The 21,687-nt window shown below is 36.6% G+C and overlaps 1 protein-coding gene across 1 annotated transcript in view; it reads right to left on the reverse strand.

Annotated features, from left to right (window-relative positions):
* The window catches only part of ipo11 (importin 11), a 120,338-nt gene extending 101,339 nt beyond the window's left edge, over nt 1–18,999 (reverse strand). The window contains exons 1-5 of the mRNA XM_043247120.1: nt 18,882–18,999; nt 14,628–14,774; nt 9,468–9,568; nt 7,431–7,503; nt 5,593–5,796 (exon numbers count right to left, since the gene is read on the reverse strand). Of these exons, the coding sequence (XP_043103055.1) occupies nt 5,593–5,796; nt 7,431–7,503; nt 9,468–9,568; nt 14,628–14,765 (516 nt within the window). The 5' untranslated portion in view covers nt 14,766–14,774; nt 18,882–18,999. The remainder of the gene's footprint in view (nt 1–5,592; nt 5,797–7,430; nt 7,504–9,467; nt 9,569–14,627; nt 14,775–18,881) is intronic.
* Between the last annotated feature and the right edge of the window lie 2,688 nt (nt 19,000–21,687).

A 21,687-nucleotide genomic window follows, 5' to 3' on the forward strand; every position in this document is an offset into this window, starting at 1 on the left:
GCTTGTTGAATACTGAACATGAGGCTGAGGGGGTTCAGGACCCATAACGTGTACGGATAAGCGCTCTGGGCTTGACTGTGACATATCTCTTACCGGATGAGAAGCATAATGAAAACACGCCACGTAATATAATTGTACCTGTAAACTACTTTAAGACACTATTCTATTCACATCAAGTACAAAACCAAAAACTCAGCAGACAATAGTTTCGAACTCAAATCGGATGCAAAGCAGGGTCAGAAATGCTTGTAATGAAGTGTCCACTGGATTGATTTTCAGAGGCATTTTTAACCTTTGTATGGCAATTTTTCGATTTTCTGTAATAAATGTATGCGTTTTCTGTTAAATTCAATTAAATTTTACAAGTCATTTAAATCAATCCACATTGACATAAGTCAATTTAAACCAGTCGTGCTGCCCAAACGGCTCTAATATTTTGAGGCATGAGACTTGTCCAGTTATAGACGCCAACTTGAAATTAAAACCCACAAGTTGCAAGGTGGAACCTCCATTGATGTGGTCCTGCACGTTTAATCCCAAAGTAGCACCTTGAACTCTTGGCCGTCTCCCTCAGAGCATTCCCGAACAATTTCTTCAGTGTGTGGCTGGGTGCAGTGAAAAAGATGACTGAGAGCAAGAAATACCACAGCCATGAAGGAGTGTATGTGGTGTGCAACAATCTCTAGGAAAGTAGTACATGCACATGAATGCCAGGACCTAAGGTTTCCCAGCTCATAACACCGTTTCAATCTGCCGGTCTGCCTTCTTCCCATACACTGCGAATCGTGATGGACTATGTGTTCCAACACCTTTCTGTCCTGGCCAGCTTTGAGTTTTTCAGCAACTCGAGCTATAGCAGCCCTTCTGTTTGATCCGACCAGACGTGCTAACCTTTGCTCCCCACGTGAATCAGCTAGCCCTGGGCCACCTGACGCCGGTTCACTGGCTGTTCTTCGTTGCACCACGTTTTTTATGTACTAACCGCTGCATACCAGAAACACCCTACAAGACTTGCCGTTATTGCCATCAGTGTTTGACCCAATTTTCCTGCTTCTAACAAATGTGGCTGTCTGATATATTCAACCCTCTTGACAGGTGCCATTGTAATGATATAATCAATTACTTGCTTCGTCTGTCAATAGTTTTAATGTTACGGCTGTTCAGTGTATTGCAGACAATTTTTTTTTTTATATTTCAGCAAGATCCATGTCAATATAGCACATTATTGTAACGTAACTATGAAAATATTACTTTCTGCTGCGCTACTTTTTGCATTTTCTTTGTTACTGCGAAGGCTTTTAAATGATCTTTGCACTCAGAGACCAATTATATAAAAATGCTGTCAGCTTCACACTGTACAACTTGTACAACAGACAAATGCTTTCTGCAAACGCTCACTCAATAAAACAGAGACAAGAATTTATAAAAACAGAGCTTGCATGCTGGTTAAGGACGCGACGATTATCGACTTTGCTGGTATGATTGTTGCCTGAGGAATAATCACTGTTTTACGATTATGCATTTATTCATTTCACAACATTACTAATGTATGAAATCATATGAACACTCTTTAAAACGTGTTATTTATTGCTGGCTTTTAAAAGATATATAATGCAGTAACCAACAACAGCACAAAATAATAATAAACAAAAGACAAATTAAGAAGAATTGGAAAAAATGACCTCTGCTTTGTAAACATCACGACAGCATTCCTCTTTTACAAATAACAACTGCAAATAAATCATAAAAGTATTTAATGTTTTCATTACATATCTTTTGGACCTGTGGTAGAATATTTGGAAACACGGTGAAAAATTGGTTCACCATGGTTTTTACTTAATAATTCTACAGGAAGAGAAAAAAACAAAGTTAAAGAAGCATTATTAATATACTAATGTTACCTTTATCTGTCGCACAGGGGAAACTGTAATGATGGGAAAAAAAAAATATTATTATAATCAACTGTCATGCATAGGCCTACGTAAGCTATTCATTTTAATAACATTTACAATAATTCAAATGAATTTGGCCTGAGGAAATGATGTCTATTATATAGCAGAACCTTTACGATTAATAATCATGACGTTTTTAAATCGCTGCATCCCTAGTGCTGGTTGCGTCTTTAAACTTCTGGATATTAAAAACCAGAGGGGGAAAAAACATTTTTATCTAAACACTGTCACAATATTCAAAGAAAATATTTATCTTTACAGCTCTGCATTGTTCTCAAATAATCTGTATATAAATCAACGCTGCATTTTTCAATCATTTGAGACCGTAATAGAAGTGCTCGTGCAACAAACATACTGATCGCTAACAATCACAGAAGATCCCATGTGACAAGCACCTGGATGAGAAGAGCTTGTGCGTTTGTCACACCTTTAGTTGCATCATGTCATGAATTCAAAATGAACTCGTGGTGCATTCATAAATGCCACAAACTGTGCAGCTCTACCGATACGCTGAAGCGCACTTCTGCTTTGAATTAGTGAGTCACGGATTTCCTCTCTGAAAACCTCAAGGCTAATGTGACGCCAGCGGTGAGCCTTATGCCAACACAATAAAATCAGATCTGTTTATGACTATGGCTGATGACTATAGCTCCCATATGAACACTCAATTCAGTCTTGTTAGCCTGTCCACACCCACTACTCATTAATTCGGTTTTATTACAGTGAGCCTGGACAGTGCTTTATGAGCCTATATGAAAAGTAACCTGTCCTCTGGAAATCTTTTACGTCCAAACAGCATGTCAGATAGCGACTTTAAAGGGAGACAGCACAAGCAAAAACAAAAGTTCCGTCAATAATGTAATTTCTAATGTAATCCTGTATTCACTTGCCTTTGTGGAACGTAAAAAAGATATTTTGTTGGTAATCAAGTTAAATGATTACAAGTGACTTTGAGACATGAGTGTCCTTTCAAATATCCTTTCAATTTACATTTTTGGATGAAATAAGCACACGGCTGTATAATTATGTTATGTTGCTGCAGAGCTTTTTGGATTTTATTCTTAGTAAACTGTAAAAATAATAATAATTATTTGCCAATTTGTGTTTCAAGCTGGTGTTTTATTGTCTCATGCACCTCCAAAACCACATCAATAACACTGAATTACTTACTCATTTTGAATGCTATTCGTTATTATTATTTATTTATAATAATTATAATAACCCAATTCATATAATCATAATTGACAGAGTTCCCATGTATTTGTTTTCTTTTAATGAGATGTTTCAGAAGGAACTCGTGCACAAAAATTCCCAATACTTAATTGGCTCTCATTTAAAAATAACAATCACTAAGTCTCTATTTATGTCTTACAGGTTTTAACAAAGCAAAAGTAAAATTGTTTTCTGGTTGGGAATCACTGTTCCGAGGAGGCTCTTCACATTGTGATGTTGTGATGTTTTCAAAGGTTAAATGAAAATCATTTCTTAGTGGAGAGGAAAGGACCTGCATTAACATGAACAAATTCTGGTGATAAATCACTTCTCGCTACAACATGGGAAGGTACAGGTGTCTTATCTCCGCAGTTCTAGCGGCCAGTCAGAACGTAAGTGAAATGTAGAGGAGGGGGAAATGTGATGCAGCTCCAAGTCAAAACATCTGCTGATATTTTACACGGGAGTGCTCATGCATCTCCTGGGACGCTCAACTGGGGCAGGGGGTGTGCATGTGTGCAGCTGAACAGTGCCTCCTAGAGGCGCTGAAAAAAATGATGAACGATGGTCGTGGTCAGTGAGAGCTGCTCCGAGATGCTCTCTAATTAAAGAAGATTGAAATAAAGGCCCATGCCCAGCAAATAAAACGTAAACAAAATAATTATGATAACAGTTATGAATATTAATAAATATATGCACGTAGGCATTCTAAAACACATACACACACTCCATTTTATAATATTTAACAGAGATATTTTGCAATTATTTAAATGCATGTACTAAAAAAAACTCTTTTTTTTGATAGAAAACTGAAAATTAGAGCAATGCACTAACATTTCTGCAAAAAAAAAATAAATAAAATAAAAAATCATCTATTTTCAGTTTCGGGCTAAAATAGTTTGAGGGCCAAATTTATTGCCATTTCTCTGCCAATGCATTTTGACTGTCATAAAACTTAAATAAGCTAAACAGGTAAACACACGTGTACCCTTGCAATACTGATTTCATTTTTCATTCTTGAATCTCAATATCAATCTTTTAGTTGATGTTTTCACAATAGGATTTGTGCTTTGTTACTTTTAATTGGAAACAAAGTCTCAACCTTCCATTTCTGTCAATTTAATCACAAACAATAAATGTAATCTTCATGCTTTTAATGTGGTTTAACAGATTACTAAATGTGGCATAACTTCATGCGGCAGTGAAGAGATGAACAGATAATCTCTTACTCTTTACTACTAGTTGTAACACAAGAAAAAGGTCAGTAAGAAAATTTTAAATCAACATACTTACAGATTTGCTAAAATCTGAGATGGTAAAAATATCTACCAAAATGACCATAATATAATCATGGTATTGTATTGTTAAAATGTCAAAAAAGGACAGACAGATAAATCGTATTTGTTGTACTTGAAAACAACAAATAAAAAAATTACTACTTCTTTGCATAAACACTACAACATTACCAATGATGTCTAGATTTTAAGTGACAAAGTTGCGAGTTTATCTAATAAAATGTACAAAATGTTCAAATAAAGCTTTGAAAAGGTTTTATAAAATGACGAACCTCACGTGTCAACCTTTCAATAAAGAAAAGGGTTAAGTTAAAATGATAATTGATAAATAAATGATTACAGGAATTGTATTCGCTCCAAAAGACAATTCCTATATTGAATTCAGTTCATTTTTTCGGCCAGTCAAAAACTGCACACAGGCTAAATATAACAATGTAAAATTCTCTCTATGACACTAGGTGGCGCTTATGGAACAGAAAAATTAGATCTGTTTCCCCATAACCTGACAAAAAGAAAAATGGGACAAAGCAGCATTTCGATTAAGATCACTATTTTATTAGTTAGCCTAAAGATAAAAAATGCCACTGAATCTTCTCAGAAGACAGTACCTTGAGAGGTACATTCATATAAATCAATCAATCATATATTAATTTGTAAAATTGCCTTAGCACTCTTTAAAAACCGCAGAGCTTTCTGACCTGTTTTTTTACACAAAACGAAAATGATCTGTTTGCTCTGCCCACATAAAACTTAGCTTTATGCTGAATTATATTTATTTATTTAGAACTGTGTTCAGAGAATATATAGTTTTCACTTTTTTTCAACAATTCATCTCCTCAGTGTCTCTCCGCATCAGGGACATATTAGAGCGTATCATCTGGTCACAAACTGTGTACAGTTTTTGGCAGTCAATGGGAAAGTCACATGCCTCACGATTTTCTTCCAAAATATATATATAATTGTGTTTCGAAGACGAACAAAGCTTGTGGACAAAATAGGCGTAAGTGGTCACTGACAAATTTTTTTCTTTTACTGTGGAGTAACCCTTTGATCATGATTCATCCTACATTTATCTATTTAATTTTAATAAGGAAAAGGCTGAGCAGGAAATAAGACATGGGTGCTCTACTCACATCCTGAAAGAGTCTCCGATCAGTGGCGAGGCGTTTGGAGGCCAGAGTCTTGGTGACGTGGTAGAAGGTGAGCAGGGCTCGGTGCTGCTGAAGGCTGTCCTGAACTTTCACAGACTCCAGCAGAATAGGGATGAGCTCGGGCCACTGCCGAGGACAGTCCAGACGCGCCACCTTAGCGATCAGCACTGCTATCTGTGTGGCGATCTGCAGTTCGAAAGCTACATTTCAAGGACAAATCCAGCAGCAGATTTCACAGCTGGCTGTGAATACATCAATATCCATTTAAATATGAAATGAATGACTATTGAAGTAACAGTCATCACTTCCTGTGGGCATTTAGCCCTTTCAAACACGTCTTAAATGGTTATGAGATTTTAATTAACCATTTTAATTAAATTAATTAATCCGATATGCATAAACGCAGAAGTGTTACCACCATTAAAGCGGCAATTACAGCAATTAAATCTCTTTGACATTGTGGCTGTAATGAAGAAGGAGACTTATAATTTAGCATATATTACTTTTTACACCATTTTTACATGAAACCAAAATATTATATAAAGTACAATGTTCATCACCCACTAATAATTTCATTGGAAAAACTGTGCATGTATATGTACGTGATGCACAACTGTTTTCATGAGCAGTAATCTGATTATCTCAGTGCAAATAACACAGCAGTTAAGATCACAATTGCAAATTAGATCAAAATATTCCATTCAAGTTATCCGTTTTGGAGCAACACGAATAATTAGTGCTACATTCTGTACATCTCCAAATATATTTCACCATTAACATTCATCAACTTCCGGTGCATTGAATGTATGATGTGTTTCTTGAGAACTGAACTTGCCGTGACCTTGGTTTTGCTACCATTGCACCGTTCCAGCTAAGCTCCCAAATAATCGCATGAATACATGTTTATAATACACTAATATTACTGCAACTTTTTGCAGTACCCTTCACTATTTATTCCTGTAATTTATTTTTAAATTTACTTTCGCTGCATCCAATATGGAAATAACAGGGCAGTGTTTGTGTGCTACATCCACTTCGTCCACTAATGTATGCAAGTCTCTAGCTATTCGCCCAGTGTCTGGCCCGGTCTATAATAAGAAAGCACATTTAAGCCTACAATTAATATTCATGTATCTGTGACATTACTCCACAACAAGAATTGAGCACAGTCATTAGCCAATAATAAACCAATATTGTGTAATACCAAGCAAAAGCTGTGCAGAACAAATGAGAAAAATATTATGATAAATTGATGTTCAAAAGTACTGTTTTTCTGTTTTTAAATTGCCAATTTAATTGCTTACTGTCCACAATCCCTCAAAAGCAACAGCCTCCATAATCAAAGTGTTGCGTTCCATTTAACCTAAGCTCATCGATTACTACCTCGGTTAAAGCTGTATCTAAAAATGAAACATCTACTTTTATTGTAAGAGCAGCAGATGTTGATTCAAATCCATGGATGTCCCACCTCTTTATTATAATAGATTTTCTTAGTATGATTCAAACTCAAGGGTCAAATTAATGCACTGTATAAAACAAGAAGAAAAAAAAATCAATGTCTCCAGGATTGCTCAACAACACATTACAGCACAGACTTTAAGTGCTTTTCGACTCCAGGCCCATTGATCTTTCACTAGAATCACAGATCAGACTCTTGCCCACAAAAACAGAGGAGTTTAATGGTACTCAATCACGTCTGATAGTTCGTTTTATTGGATGACTGATCATAAACAGGACGGGTAGAGCATATGGTCAGGGAATGAACTGCATTTCTCGTCATGTGTGCATGTGTGGGTGTATAACTGTGTGTGTACACCAACCTGGTTGACCGGCTCGTTAAAATTAGTGATGAGTCCAGCACGGAGAGATGACTTCTCTTCTTCTGAGAGAGCACTTGAGAAGACAGAGAGAGACAGAAAGAGATTTAAATATTTAAACATGTATTTGGTCTCTCAGGCCAATTTTAAAAATGTATGAATGTCACAGCATTAGGAAAAAAAATATCAATACAAGCGACATTTATTTTTAATAGGCACACTTTAAGCAAAGTGTGAAACAGAAACAGATAATCACACCGCTGTGCAAAAGTTCAGTAAGGTTTAAATCTACAGGCATATCAAATTTTACTGAAATAGACACAAAATATTAAGCAGCGTAACACTGGCAATAACAAAATGAAATTTCATTTTAAAACACAGAACAGAAAACAGATGTTTTCTTTATTTTTGGTTTAACAAACAGACAAAAAAATAAAAAAAACGTTTAAGTGCATAATAGACTTTTTAAATATACTTAAAAAATAAAGCGTTATAGACCTCAAGCTTTTGTACTGAATTCTTCTCATTTCTCAGTTGTTTCGTGTGAAATGCTGTACAGCAACAATGGATTTAAAACACGGGTACAGATTGTTCTAAGCTGGCAGAGAGAAAAATCGCACCCTTTTAACCTAGTACACCACTGAGGACTGAGCACTTTTGTTCAACAGAGCCAAAATCTCCAGCGGGTCACTCGCTAACCAGAATTTGACTGAAGAGTTTCTGTGAATTACAGCAGGGCAACAGCCTCAAATTAATTAGACGTTCACCGGAGGCCGCAGGTGACAGAAGCACTAAAGTACGAGTCTCTCTAAATCGGCTGGTCTGTCACCTCTGTGCGCTGGAGGACAAAACCACAGAACAACCAGACAAAGGCTTTTTAAGAGCAGCAGTTAGCTACGCTCGGCCCTCAATACTAGAACTGTCCCATCTCAAACAATATTATATCGTCGTTCCTGTTCTCACGATACTGTATCGACTCCGCAGGTCCTTGTATTGATGTTTTTTTATGTGCTCATGAATAGAACTTCCAATAATTCAATTAATGGAGCCAATGGCATGAGAGACAGAAACCAATACCTCACATGTTTTAGTTGTGATTTAATTATGTCGTTATGGATTTGTGTATGACACACATAAAAAAAAACCCATAACGTATTAATACCACACAAATATAACTTTGTAAATGCCACAAGCAGTATTTCTGAACAACCAGAACATACATAACATTCGACCTGACAGAAAACACTGAAATAGATGCCTGAGAAACAACACTTACTGCATCATATCGCCCGAGGCTCTGTCAACACAAACAAACAAAAAAAAAGCATGCACTGCCCACAGACGTTAGCCAGTCATAAAACTTGAACGCAGTCTGAGATTGTTCTGAATTTGGAATGTTTGAAACCTTTTATGAAATTTTAGATCATTAGAATTTAGATCATTTCAATAAAATCAATACCCGTTTTAGTTTTATATTCAACAATAAAATGCCAGCTAGACTGAATGACAGATAAAATTTATGAAACAACTAGAGGACAGAATAAAGCAAACAACGGTGGTAGAAATGATATATCCCTCTGCATTTATGCAGTGTTTTGCATTTACAATTAGGATACAAAGACAAAATGCTGTCCTGTTAAATAAATATGCCTATTATAAAGGGTTAGTCACTTCTGGGTGTTCAAATACAAAACAAAAAGCCTTTCGAATGAAACATTTTGAATGGAACCTGGATTTTTTCATCTCTGCTGTTCCAAAAGGCATTCATTTTTTTAACTAAGGTCAATAATGCAGACATCACTGTAACAAAGAAACAAAAAAAATAACTAAGTAATTTTACATTAAACCCTGATTTCTTCAATGGGCTGTTATTAGTCATTAGATTGAGATTTTTCTGGTCTGCTTTGACATAAATGGGATAATGGCTCTATGTGGGCGATGAAGACATTTCTGAAATGAACATCATGTTCATTTCTCAGTTAAAGAATCAACCTTGATAGAAAAGTCTAGAAATGGCGATGAAGAATCAGATGTACTTACTGGGGTGCAACTCTTCTCCAGTAGCGATCAATACCATTCTTGAAATAAAGGACAGCTAGCCACCTCACATTGACGTCCAGCATGTGATTATTGAAGATGCTCTGAACAAGACCAAAGAGAAAATGTGAGAAATCAAACTATAAAACTTTTGAAGTTGAATCGTCATACTTCATTCTATAAATATAATCCACCATATGGATTGCAACAAGTTTGGGGTAGGTAATGTATTTTAAACTGCTTTATACACATTAAAATGGGATTTATTCCTCAGATGGCAAAGTTCAGCATCATTACTCCACTTCAGAAATAATTCTAATATGCTAATTTGTAGTTCAAGAAATTTGCAACATTGCAACAATGAAAATAATATTTCTGTGGAAATAAAGAATGAAAAAAACATTTTGCAACAATACAAATGTCTTTACTGTCACCTCTGACTAACTGAGTTAACTTGCTGAATTATTAATAATTTATTTCAAATAAATAAATAAAATTGAACAATGGTGTAGAAGAACACTGGCCTCCCAACTTTTGGCAGATAAAGGGAATCTGCTTATTTTTATTTAAAAAAAAATAAAATGAAAAGTAATTTTTAAAAAGTCACTGGCGGCACAGAATGCACAGACGTCACCTTTAAAAATACGCAACAATGCAGAAAAAAAGTCGATGGCATTTCCTGAGGAGAGGCAAGTTAGGTTAGGCTAAAGTCTAATACTGAATAATTAAAGGCTATTCCACAGTGGAGTGAGTTTCGAGGTTTAATCCAGCATGCCACGTCCGGAATAAGAGCGTGGGGAGCGAGAAGCAGGCCAAGGAAAGCTAATGCTCATTGATAAATATGTAGTAGCAGCTGCGTTCAAGAGGGAGCATCTCCTTCAGGCTCTGACGCAGGGCCACCAAACCCCCAAACCTCCACACTCGGCTTCTCAGAGACCAGGGCTCATACCACTTTGCCAGATAAGAGTTCATACAGAGTCCCATTTCCTACACAAGACGATGAGCAGTGTAATAAATTACCAAGGATAATCGTGAAGAAGAAATCTCGGTCGCATGCAAAAACAAGAGCAGAGAAGACGGCTCTGTGACGCAAACAGACACTTATTGCTTTCAAAATGCGACGGGTGAATATCATATCAATAGACAGCTGACAAGTAAACATGACTCTGAAAAAAATGGACCCGCCGCCTCCGCTAATTCACCTCAAGGTCAGCGAAAGCACCATTTGGGTAGACAAATAAGCTAAATGCGAGTCCATACAAATCAGGCTGATTTCTTTGGGTGACAGACCGAGTGACAGCAGGTTGGCTCAAATACAAACAGATAAGAGAGGCTGATGGGACGTGACAGACATTCTTATAGCCCCGCAGTCGAAGTCGATGCCTGCAGAAACCATTGAAGGGAAAAAAAAAAGTCTGCTGATACGTAGGATTGTGTTCCGTTCCTTTGCAATCCTATTTCATGCTAAACCTCAATAACGAAGGAGCCCGTGCCAAGTTTGAAGGCTTAAAGGATTTGAGAGGACATCTACACCACCATAGCCAGTGCTGTATGACAACACGGGCGCTGCTGAGCCCCCCTCGGGGGACGAGGGGGGTTGTACTGGCCAGGCCTGAGGGTCCACAGACACCTCATTCTCTAAAAGAACAAGAGAAGATTTAGTCATACACAACCACAAGAGCAGAAACGGGCATTACTGCAAATCCTGCAGATTTGTTTGGTTCTGAATAGGGATGTCACAAGTACAGAGCTGGCCTAAGGCCGTGTATGAGTTGTTTTTTTTAAGTCTGATAAACTGTGCCCACTATTTCTTTAATCTGTACTCTCAGTTTGAACCCATTTGTAATTGCACTCTTAATTTAAAAATCCATGAGAAGGCCAAAATGAGCAACGTTGGATGAATTATTACAATTTTGGGTCTGACTTTTTAAACCTACTAGCGCCACCAATGGTTAAAAGATGTACTGATGCTCACTCTAACAGCTTTTAGCCTACAAACTAAATTTCTTTTGTTCTGGCTGACCTAAAGTTTTGTATTGTATCATGGCATTCCTTTAAACATAATTTTTCTGGGGGAAAAAAATCCCTTTGGACCTTTTTATGGTTATTTATTTACCGCCAGATTAGAGAAGATAGAAAATTACTTTACAGGCCATTTATTCTAAAAGATGTTTAAATCATATAATATTACTGAACATTATAGCTCAAATGAAGTTACAACATCTTAACTCACCAGCTTAGCATAGATATCACATGCTAGGTGTTTGATCAGGAATTGAGAAAGAAGTACGAAATATGTATATTATATACTGACTGTCTATATTGAAGCTGTCTATCAATTTCTAAATGCGTGTTACGGATCTTATTGTGAACAACAAAAGTCACTACTTCCGTTTAACTCACGAATAACTTGTTATATTATATTTGTTTTATTAAACTGCATGAAAAGTGGTGGAATTTTATTTACTGGTACTGACCCCAGTCTTTAATCGGCCCTCTGCTCTTCCTGCCAATGAAAACTAATGCTCAAACCAAAAAATACCATGCCCCGGGAGAGAGCACAATCTCCACCGTAAACACTACAAAGCGGTTTAAATGTCCTCCCCATCTGCTTTTGTTCAGACTCTGAAAGGTGCCCAGATTTTACCCCCAAAAAGTTCACTTCTAATGACAAAAATCAAGAATTCAGGGTGTTTGCGAGGAGATAAGCCATGACATGTAACAGAATGATACGCCTTGTGTTCGGAAGCATTTAACCTCCGAGCAGCTCAAAGGTCATTACTAATTCATCTGCAACCAGTACGAAGTTTCAAATATTAATTTCACATTTCAAATAAATTAGCTCAATGTGCCAGTGCGGAGGACGAAAAAAATTAATTGCATGAACTGCATATTATTATGAAAATGATTTGGATTCAGTATGCAAAAATCAATGCCCTCCTGGACCACTTAGACCGGTGTTGTTCGGTTCGTCATCACTGGCAGCACATGACATCCCTTAAGAACTGCTGCATACTTCGTTGGTTTAAAAAGCTTCATTTCTTATTTTATTTTGTAAGAAAAGTGCTCATAAATAAAACAGTGGCATGGCATGAATTGCAAAATGAGTCATGACAGCTAATGGCCATCTGGTGAGGATGTCGGTCCACAAGCTCAGGTGGATGAGGCTCCAACAAAATCTCCCTCAATGTCACGGCCCAGCGGCCAAAAAAACCACAAGGGTCATTTCTACTATGCGCCACATTTTCAAGTGCCCATCATATACCTTGACATATTTGAAAAAAAATATTAAGAAACTATTTTTAAAAAATATGGAATACCATACCGATACATTTAATTTCACAATAAAGTAAAAGGTGTAATAAAGGTGTATTTACACCTTTATTCACAATAAAGGTGAATTTTGCATTTTAAAACTAAATACTGTTAACTCATTTTTGGGATCCTTCACACTAAAAATTGATTCCTGTCATTATTTATTTATGAGGGTATGCTGTATTTTCGATAAAATCTGAGAGCTTTCTGATCATGCATAGACAGCAATCCAACGGCCACATTCAAGACCCAGAAAAGTAGTAATGACATCAATAAAAAAAGTCCATATATCATCAGTGGCTCAACTGCAATATTATAAAGCTTTGAGAACACTCTTTGTGCACAAAGAAAACAAAAATGATGGTTTTATTCAGCAAAAATATTTAATTTGCTCCAAAGATGCATAATAGTCTTAAGTGAAAATGAGAGTAATTCATTTTCATTTTTGGGTGAACTATTACTTTAAATGAATTACTATATTTTTATATTACTTTATCATATGAATATTTTAATATCCCTTTAAGCAACAACATCTAATTCCCTAATGACATCACACTGCAAGAAAAGACTGAACAAGAAAACAACAAACACTAGTAAGTACTGAAGGTTTGCAAATTATTATTTTTTTAAATTCTATTTTGCAGTATTAAAATCACACTTCAATAACATCGAGCACGTTCACATGCGTCTAAAATGCACACGGTTATGTAAAAGCAGTAAGCCGTTTTCTTTTATCTGAGCAAAGTCATAAACAGTGTCGGCATAAACCGCTCGTCACGGGTAGATTTTTGCCTCTTACCCCGATTTCGTGCCACATGTAAACGCAATAACCTGCTTTCTGTCAGCCTTTTGAAGTGCGCGTGTGTGACAGGAACACATCGTTAACGCAGATTTAAGAGCTTCTCGACTTTTTGCAGAAGTAGAAATGGTTCAGTCAAAACCCTGCATTTATAACTGCATGTGAGCATAATATACAGGCTGACATGATGAAAGCTTTATTTAACATCACAACTAACAACATATAGAATACTCAAGAGTCAGATGACTATATTTTGACATAATTACAGGGAAATAAAATGATTTGCTAATAAAGTCATGTAAAACGCAGCTTACTCGTGTTTTCAGGTTACTGATGTGATTATTTTAATAAGCTGATTTTTGAAAGTTATCAGTTTACTGGTGTGCATGTAAATGTGCTCACTGTGTGTGTGTGTGTGTGTGTGTGTGTGTGTGTTTGCTTGCATTAAGTTTAAAAGTTACTACACACCAGACATGACCAGATTACTGTTCTACCCTCAGTGGAAATATGCAGCAGGTTAGAAGCAGAAGATGGATGAAATGGATCAGACTTTTGTGCTGTGGTTGTCTGTACTCAAGCCAAGATGATTATTTAATGCCTCCGAGGGGAAACTAATTGTTATGCAGACTCTTGTGGTGTCTAGCTCCAGGGGTGATATTAACAAAATATGACCAAAACCATAAACAATTTAGCGACTTAAAAAATTTTTTAGACACACATCAACATATGACGGTCATTCGTTTGTTTTGTTTTCAACAAGCTTACAAGTCGGACATCAGTACAAAAAACGCCTTTAAATTATGTAATACCTGATTTAAGAAAAAAAAAAACAAAGCAGTAAAACAAATCTGACTAGATAAGCCAATTTTAATATACAAACACCTGTAACAGAACTTTATTTTTAAAGGTACTTTTGGCATGCCGCAAGCCCCAGCTGACATAATAAAATAAAAATTTAAAAAAAGAGAAAAGGCTTCATTCTGACTTTTACTTTGTACTGTTGCACCACTGAACTGCTCATATTGTGGCTGTATGCAGCGGATTCTCACCAGCAGCACCGAGTAGAAGCCAGGCTGGGTCTCCCATTGGCGAAGCTGCTCCTCCGCAGGCTTCAGCACAGCTGTGTCCTGACTGGTGGCCTGGGTCAAAGCCTGCAGCACCACTGAGCTGGCGCTCTGGATGTCCATTAGGTAAAGCTGCAGACACAAACAGAGAACACAATATAGCTCATTTATTATCTTAATAGACTGGAATCCTGACAACTCATTGCTAGAATTGCTACCCATTCTGCTGTCCTTTGCTTTTAGGAAACATTAGGATAACACTGGAGTTTGTTACATACCACACTTTAACTACACACCCCGTACTTATTTAAAAATGCACAAATACATACATACTGATATCTCAAATATAATGTGACATGGTCAGCATGTGGATCTATATTTATATTTATAACAGCACATCACATTACCACTGAATATAACAGAACATTATATTTAATCTACCATTCAAATATTTGAGGTCAGTCAGATTTCCTAATGTTTTAAAAAGATATCCCTTATGCTCACCAAGGCTGATTTTATTTAATCAAAAAGTTATATAATTATAATTTAAGTAAATTATTTAGATTGTAATACCTTTAAAAATCTTAACACACTCTCACAATTTATGGGTTTTTAATATATACACACATATATATATATATACACATATATATATATATATATATATATATATATATATATATATATATATATATATATATATATATATATATATACATACACAACCATTCCAGTAAGCAGTCTCTTATGCTCATCAATGCTGCATTTATTTGATAAAAATACAGAAAGTAGTATTGCAAAATGTTATAACAATATACAATAATGGTTTATATTTCAAAATAATTTTAAATATATTTTATTTCTGTGATGCAACACTGAATTTCCATCAGCTATTAGACTACAGTGTCACATGATCCTTCAGAAATAATTTTAATATACAGATTTAGAATTAGAATTATCAATGTTAACAAGAGCTATGCTGCCAAATATTTTTGATACCACTTCCTATCAATTTAACATATCCTTGTTGAATAACATTTACATTTCTTTAAAAAAAAAAAAAAAAAAAAAAAAAAAAAAAAAAAAATTAAATACACTGAGTAAACCTTTTGAGGCACAGTGTATATTGTTAGAAAATATTTCTTTTTTGAATAGAGGAAAAAAGTAACTTTGGCAGCTAGATCATGTTACCGCAAATAAGCAGAAATCCCAACCACAACGAGTCAAAAATTAAATGTTTATGTTTGAAATGCATGAAAAGAAACCTAATGGTTCAAAGACAGTTCTGTCAGCTTTTCCTAAAATCCTGGAGAATATCATACTAAAATCAGCATCGACAAAACCAGACTTGTTCATTTCATCCAGGAAAACGAAGTTGGAAACCTTAGCTGTGCAACTGTGCCCCCTATTTGTGCAAAACATAAACTGACACTGTTTTTCCAGCGACCTGTCCCGAATGATGCCAAAAACAAGACTAGTACAGCAGATGGCTTTAGAGGTTTCCCATCTCATGGACAAACAGAAAGTTGCTGGTTAAATGGCATCCATGCTGTGACAGAAATTAGTCCCATTTTTTCCCCATCACTGGTAAATAAAGCACAGATGCTGTGCATTTCCAATTATGAGCGTGCTACAGAAAGAATACACGGTTGTAAGCAATGCTTGAAGTACAAACTCATAGTTATTAGAGCGATAAGTGCAACTACACTGCAAGCATGTACAAAGGTGTTTCAAGCGGAAGGGGGCAGCTGGGATTTGTTCGTTTCAGGCAATCTTGTGAGTAAAGACCCAAGCACTCCATCTTTGGTGCACACATCTCATCTGAATTCAAATGAACGATAACATAACAGTCTTTGTGTTTAATAATATAATACTACTATAAGATTTTTAAGCCGAGTGCCTTCATGTATACGTCAGATCACATGCTATAGGCTAGAATCTAAGTTCAGATCTGGGAAAAGGACAGAAAACGATTGTTTACTCCAACAAAAAAGGTCAAAGGATCTTGCTTTAGGTTCAGGTGCTTGAGCAGAATGTCATGTGGATTTGAGGTACTGTAACATATAAACATGACATTTAAGTTTGATTAGAAGTAGCTATATTTATATATATGTGGGTATGTGTGTGTGTGTGTGTTTCAAACATTGCAAAGCCACAAGAGACAAATCTGACATAAGGTCAAGTCTCAGTTCAAATAGCTGGCAGGTGTCATAAGCAAACGATTCTGGCAGAATAAAAGCATGTTTCTACATTGATACATGAAACGTGTGTGTATTTTATATATATATATATATATATATATATATATATATATATATATATCAACTGAATGTCTGTCATTAATCGCTCACCCTCTCATCATTCCAAACCTGTAAAAGTATATTTCATCTTCAGAACAAAATAAAAGTTATTTCGATTGAAAACCGGGAGGTTTGTTACTGTCCCATTGACTGCCAAGTATTGAACACTGTCAAGGTCCAGAAAAAGACATTGTCAGAAGAACTAATAAGTCATTACTTTATTTTCTTTGCATACAAAAAGTATTCTCGTCGTTTCATAAAATACAGCTTGAACCACTGACAGCAGATGGACTATTCTGACGATATCCTTCATACTTTTCTGGACCTTGACATTGTTATTTACTTGGCAGTCAACGGGAGTCACAAGCCTCCCGGTTTTCATCTAAAATTGCGTGCTGAAAACGAACAAAGCTTACAGCATTAATGAAAAAAAATCATTTTGGAGCAGAGGATACATGTTACGATATAACAGAACTTAACAACTGAACACTACTGTTGAAAACTTTAGGTTGAGTGAAGGTTTTTAATTAACCGTTTAATTTAGCAGGGTTAAGAGCAAGCAAAGTAAATTATCAAATATGACAGCATTTCAAATAAATGTTATTTTGTTCATCAAAATATCTATATCTTAAGTTTCCACAAGAATATTTAGCAGCACAACTGGTTTCGATATTCCCAATAACAACAAAGTAATATATGATTATAAGAAATGTTTCTTGAGCAGCAAACTAGCATATTAGAATTATTTCTGAAGGATGATACGACGCTAAGGCTGAAATAACGGCAGGTAAAAATTTCAGTTTTGCCACCTCGAAAACAAATTACACGAAAATAGTCACAATATTAGTGTTTTTATTGTGTTTTTGATCACATAAATGCAGTCTATAAGAGGTATTTTCGGCAACAGTTAAAATAAGTTTACCAACCTAAAACTTTTGAATGCAGAATTCACAAACTGTTCATATTAAATGTACGTATTTAACGCGTTACGCTATAACTTAGTTTTAAACTGTTTATTATGAGCGCTTATCATGCTTTGACAGCAATTGGTAGATTTTGAAACTCAAAATAAGAGAAATTACCACTACTGTTCAGTGACCAAACGGCCATGGGTATCATCCAATGCTAATCAAACAGTAATATAACAAATGATTAACCAGCCTGGCTGAAATATCAATCTGCACATGCTTTCAGAAAATACGAACAACCAATCAATACATCCCTACATCTGTGAAGCCATGTCAGATTTAAATGACAGACAGTGGACATACATGTGGACTGACTATACTGTCAACATGAAACAGAATTATATGGTTTTCTTTTATCTATAACTAGCATTAAAATCGAAGCACACTGTGCATTATAATAAAATAACGTCCCCATCTACCTGCAAGAGTAGGTCAGCACAACAGCACTAGTGGACGGATCAGGAATAATACATGTCCACGTGCACGTGAATGCATGTGTATTACGCATTCATAAATGTAGCAGCATAATTATGAACGTGTCAGAGGTCCTTCTCTGCCTGCGTTCGTATGAAACCGTCGAGCTGTAAGCATTACACATGATCTGTGAAATCTGGATGGCAAAAGTGTGTAACACGTTACGGTGTAATAATAACCGCATAAGATTATATGTAAACATGTCAATCACTCTTATCATCATAATGGAAAATCTGTCATCTGCTAAACATAACACCCCGACGACGTCGATTTGACCAGTCTTTCGGAATGTTAATTCATCCCAGGGATATGAAACAGCCGAACTCGAACAAAAGCAGAGAAACGTCTAGTATGTAGCTGTGCGGCTAAAGACGCTCTACTCTCACGCACGTCGGCCTACGGAGCAAAGTGAAGTACTTAACATCACAAATCACTTCGGCTGGAGGAGTTTTGAGGCACCAGAGCATTCTCTAAAGCCGCGGTTCTTGTTGACGTACCTTCCGCAAATATGTCAATGCCGGGTGAGATCAAAACAGTTCGCAGTCGGCTCTAAACACAGCGCGCACGTTGTGAGGATGGCGCCATCCACAGTGCCTCCTGTCGCACTGAAATGACGTAACCGCACAGCCGAACGTTATCTCGAATATTTTGGTGTTTTGTCGTTTTAAGTTATTTTTTTTACATTTGCAATAAAAATGTTTTTTTGTTGTTGTTGTTGAATAAGTGTGCGACTTCAGTGACATCTTCTTGTAGTATATTGGGGTTTAAAATAAAGCGCTGGACATCCGGAGAAAATGCTATTTCGAACAAATCCTTTTGGGAAACATAAAGAAGGATAACATAAATAAGACGCTTTTACTGGCTCGGAACTCATCCACAAAGTTTTATATTAGCTCTGTTATAATGTTTGTATATTATATACACTGTGTAGATATGGCTGTGTTTAAAGTCGTTCTGTGACGTTTTAACGCATTTCGGGACGAGCGCGCGCAGATAATTAACACGGCTAGCACGACATTAGCGATCATCTTGTTATTCTCTAAGAGCAGTCCCCTATTAATGATCCAGTACGTCCTACCTGGGTATGTCTCGATTCAGCATCCAGACTCCCTTCACGGGCCAGTCCCTTCAGTTTAACTAGATGTAATTAACCCAAGTGCGGTTTGACTGGAACGAACGATAGAAAAAGAGAGGACTTTTGAATAGCACGCACAACAAAAAATGGCATTTAGCAAACATAGTCATAATATTTTAAAAATGAACGCAATACTAATACTATTGGCTATGTTCCCTTCCAATATTATAGATGGTATTTGACTATGGATGCACGCAAGTTTGATGTTTAATAATAATTGTGAATTGTTTTTATTTTAAGGTTGCATGCATATTTTTTTAAAAGCATACTGTACTGACAAAGACGTATTAATGATAACAATGATTGTTAAAACTCTGTCGTCTCAGAATAATTTAATCATACATGACTGTAATTGCGCTTATTGTCCAGCAGGTGACGCACAACTACCACAATGCGTCTTTCTGCAGCCTGTAGTAAGTTACTTTCCTTAAACCAAAGACACTGAACCCCCATCACCTATCGGGTGTGTGGTTAGGGTTCGGGTAGTTTTGCATAGACTATAGACTAACAGGCCGTGTGTGGTCTGAGACTGTTATTGGCCGAAAGAAAGCCTGTTCTGTGTCAAAACCAGTTTCCCAATTACTGTAGCCTACTTTACAAAGAGCATCAGATTGGATATTAGTGAAAAGCAAAGTGGGTCACACAGACAATGAAACCATGTAGCTACTTAAGAGGCAACATTTGCAGCCCGGAATATATTATCAGGAATATATATTAACATTTACCGTTCAAAAAAAAAAAAAAAAAACAACCAGCATCAAATATATAAAGAAAAGACGTTTCAATTGCATGCCAACTGTATCAGTCAGTATTTGCAGCTCTAGATCAAATAAAGTGCAACCAAAGTGTTTTATTGATAGGATTTCATAGCTCTAAAATGTCTAGCATTACAGGACACGCTCGCATTGTTTTGGAACTAGAACCATTCTGGTTAGTTTCAGCGAAATGGAAATACACCTATGTGATAAAACCACAGCCTGTTTATCGTTTTTGGCATAAAGCGGGGAAAGTCCGATCATTTTCTGTGGGAGGACGCGTGCGCAGGACTAAAATCACAGCTTCACTCCAAAGACTTTCTGTCTGAATCAGGTCTCAGAGTGCATTCGTGCTGAGGTTACACGACTACCGTTATACACCGTGTTATATAAAGTTGAATTTATGAAAGACGCGGGAAAGAAAATACGAAATGTCACGTGGATTAAAAGCGCCAGAGAGAACATTTCTTATTAACCTGTGAAATTTACACGCCGCGTTTAATTCTATTGAAAAATCGAAGCGTTCTCGTGGAGTCTGCAAACGTTTCTTCTTCTGTCACGAGACCAAGCGCTGTCTTTATTTTAAAAGACCGAGTTTTACAGACTCAGCAGTCCCTCCAGATGCGCTACACGTGCGCTTTATGAGCGGGTTAGCGGGTTTCTCGCGCTTTTCGGCGGTCAGCGTTGTGCCCGCCAGTACGTAAGTGACCGCTCCGAGGACGGCCCGTGGCAACCGCGCGAGAATGTCCGAGTTCAGCAGAATTTATTACGAGAAAACAAACGCTGCCCAGCAGACTGAGAAGTGATGAGATCAAATTCAGCTCGGCAAAAAAAAAAAAAAAAAAAAAAAAATCTGACTCGTTATAGAGACGCCGGCCTCTGGTGACAGGAGGCACGTGTTCCTCCCAAGAAAATCCTTCCATAAACAGAGCCGCTAGTAAAGCAAAGACACACACACACACACACACACACACACACACACACACACACACACAGTGTGGTTGAATGTCAGTGAACTCAAGTAACCCAGTTTAAGGTGAGACCACGGCACTCGCAGCCAATCAGAAGCAGGCAGAATCATGCCGCTGCTCTGGACCAATCAACAGCCTGCATTTATTTTTTTTATCTTGTAAATACTATTTTAGTTGTTCACACCCACAAAAACGGTTAGCATTAAGGCGCTTTGTTAAGCCGCCTCTCACTTTTTCTTTGTTTCACTTTTCTTTCATTCTTCTTTCTCACTTTAGACTACTACAGGGATGTTCATGTATTAACTAAACAAAGCAACACGTGTCACCATCAGACTATCAGACTATCAGTCTATCAGTCTATCTATCTATCTATCTATCTATCTATCTATCTATCTATCTATCTATCTATCTATCTGTCTGTCTGTCTGTACCTCAGAATAGG

The sequence above is a fragment of the Puntigrus tetrazona genome, chromosome 8 (assembly GCF_018831695.1).
Source record: "Puntigrus tetrazona isolate hp1 chromosome 8, ASM1883169v1, whole genome shotgun sequence".
NCBI classification, from domain to species: Eukaryota; Metazoa; Chordata; class Actinopteri; order Cypriniformes; family Cyprinidae; genus Puntigrus; species Puntigrus tetrazona.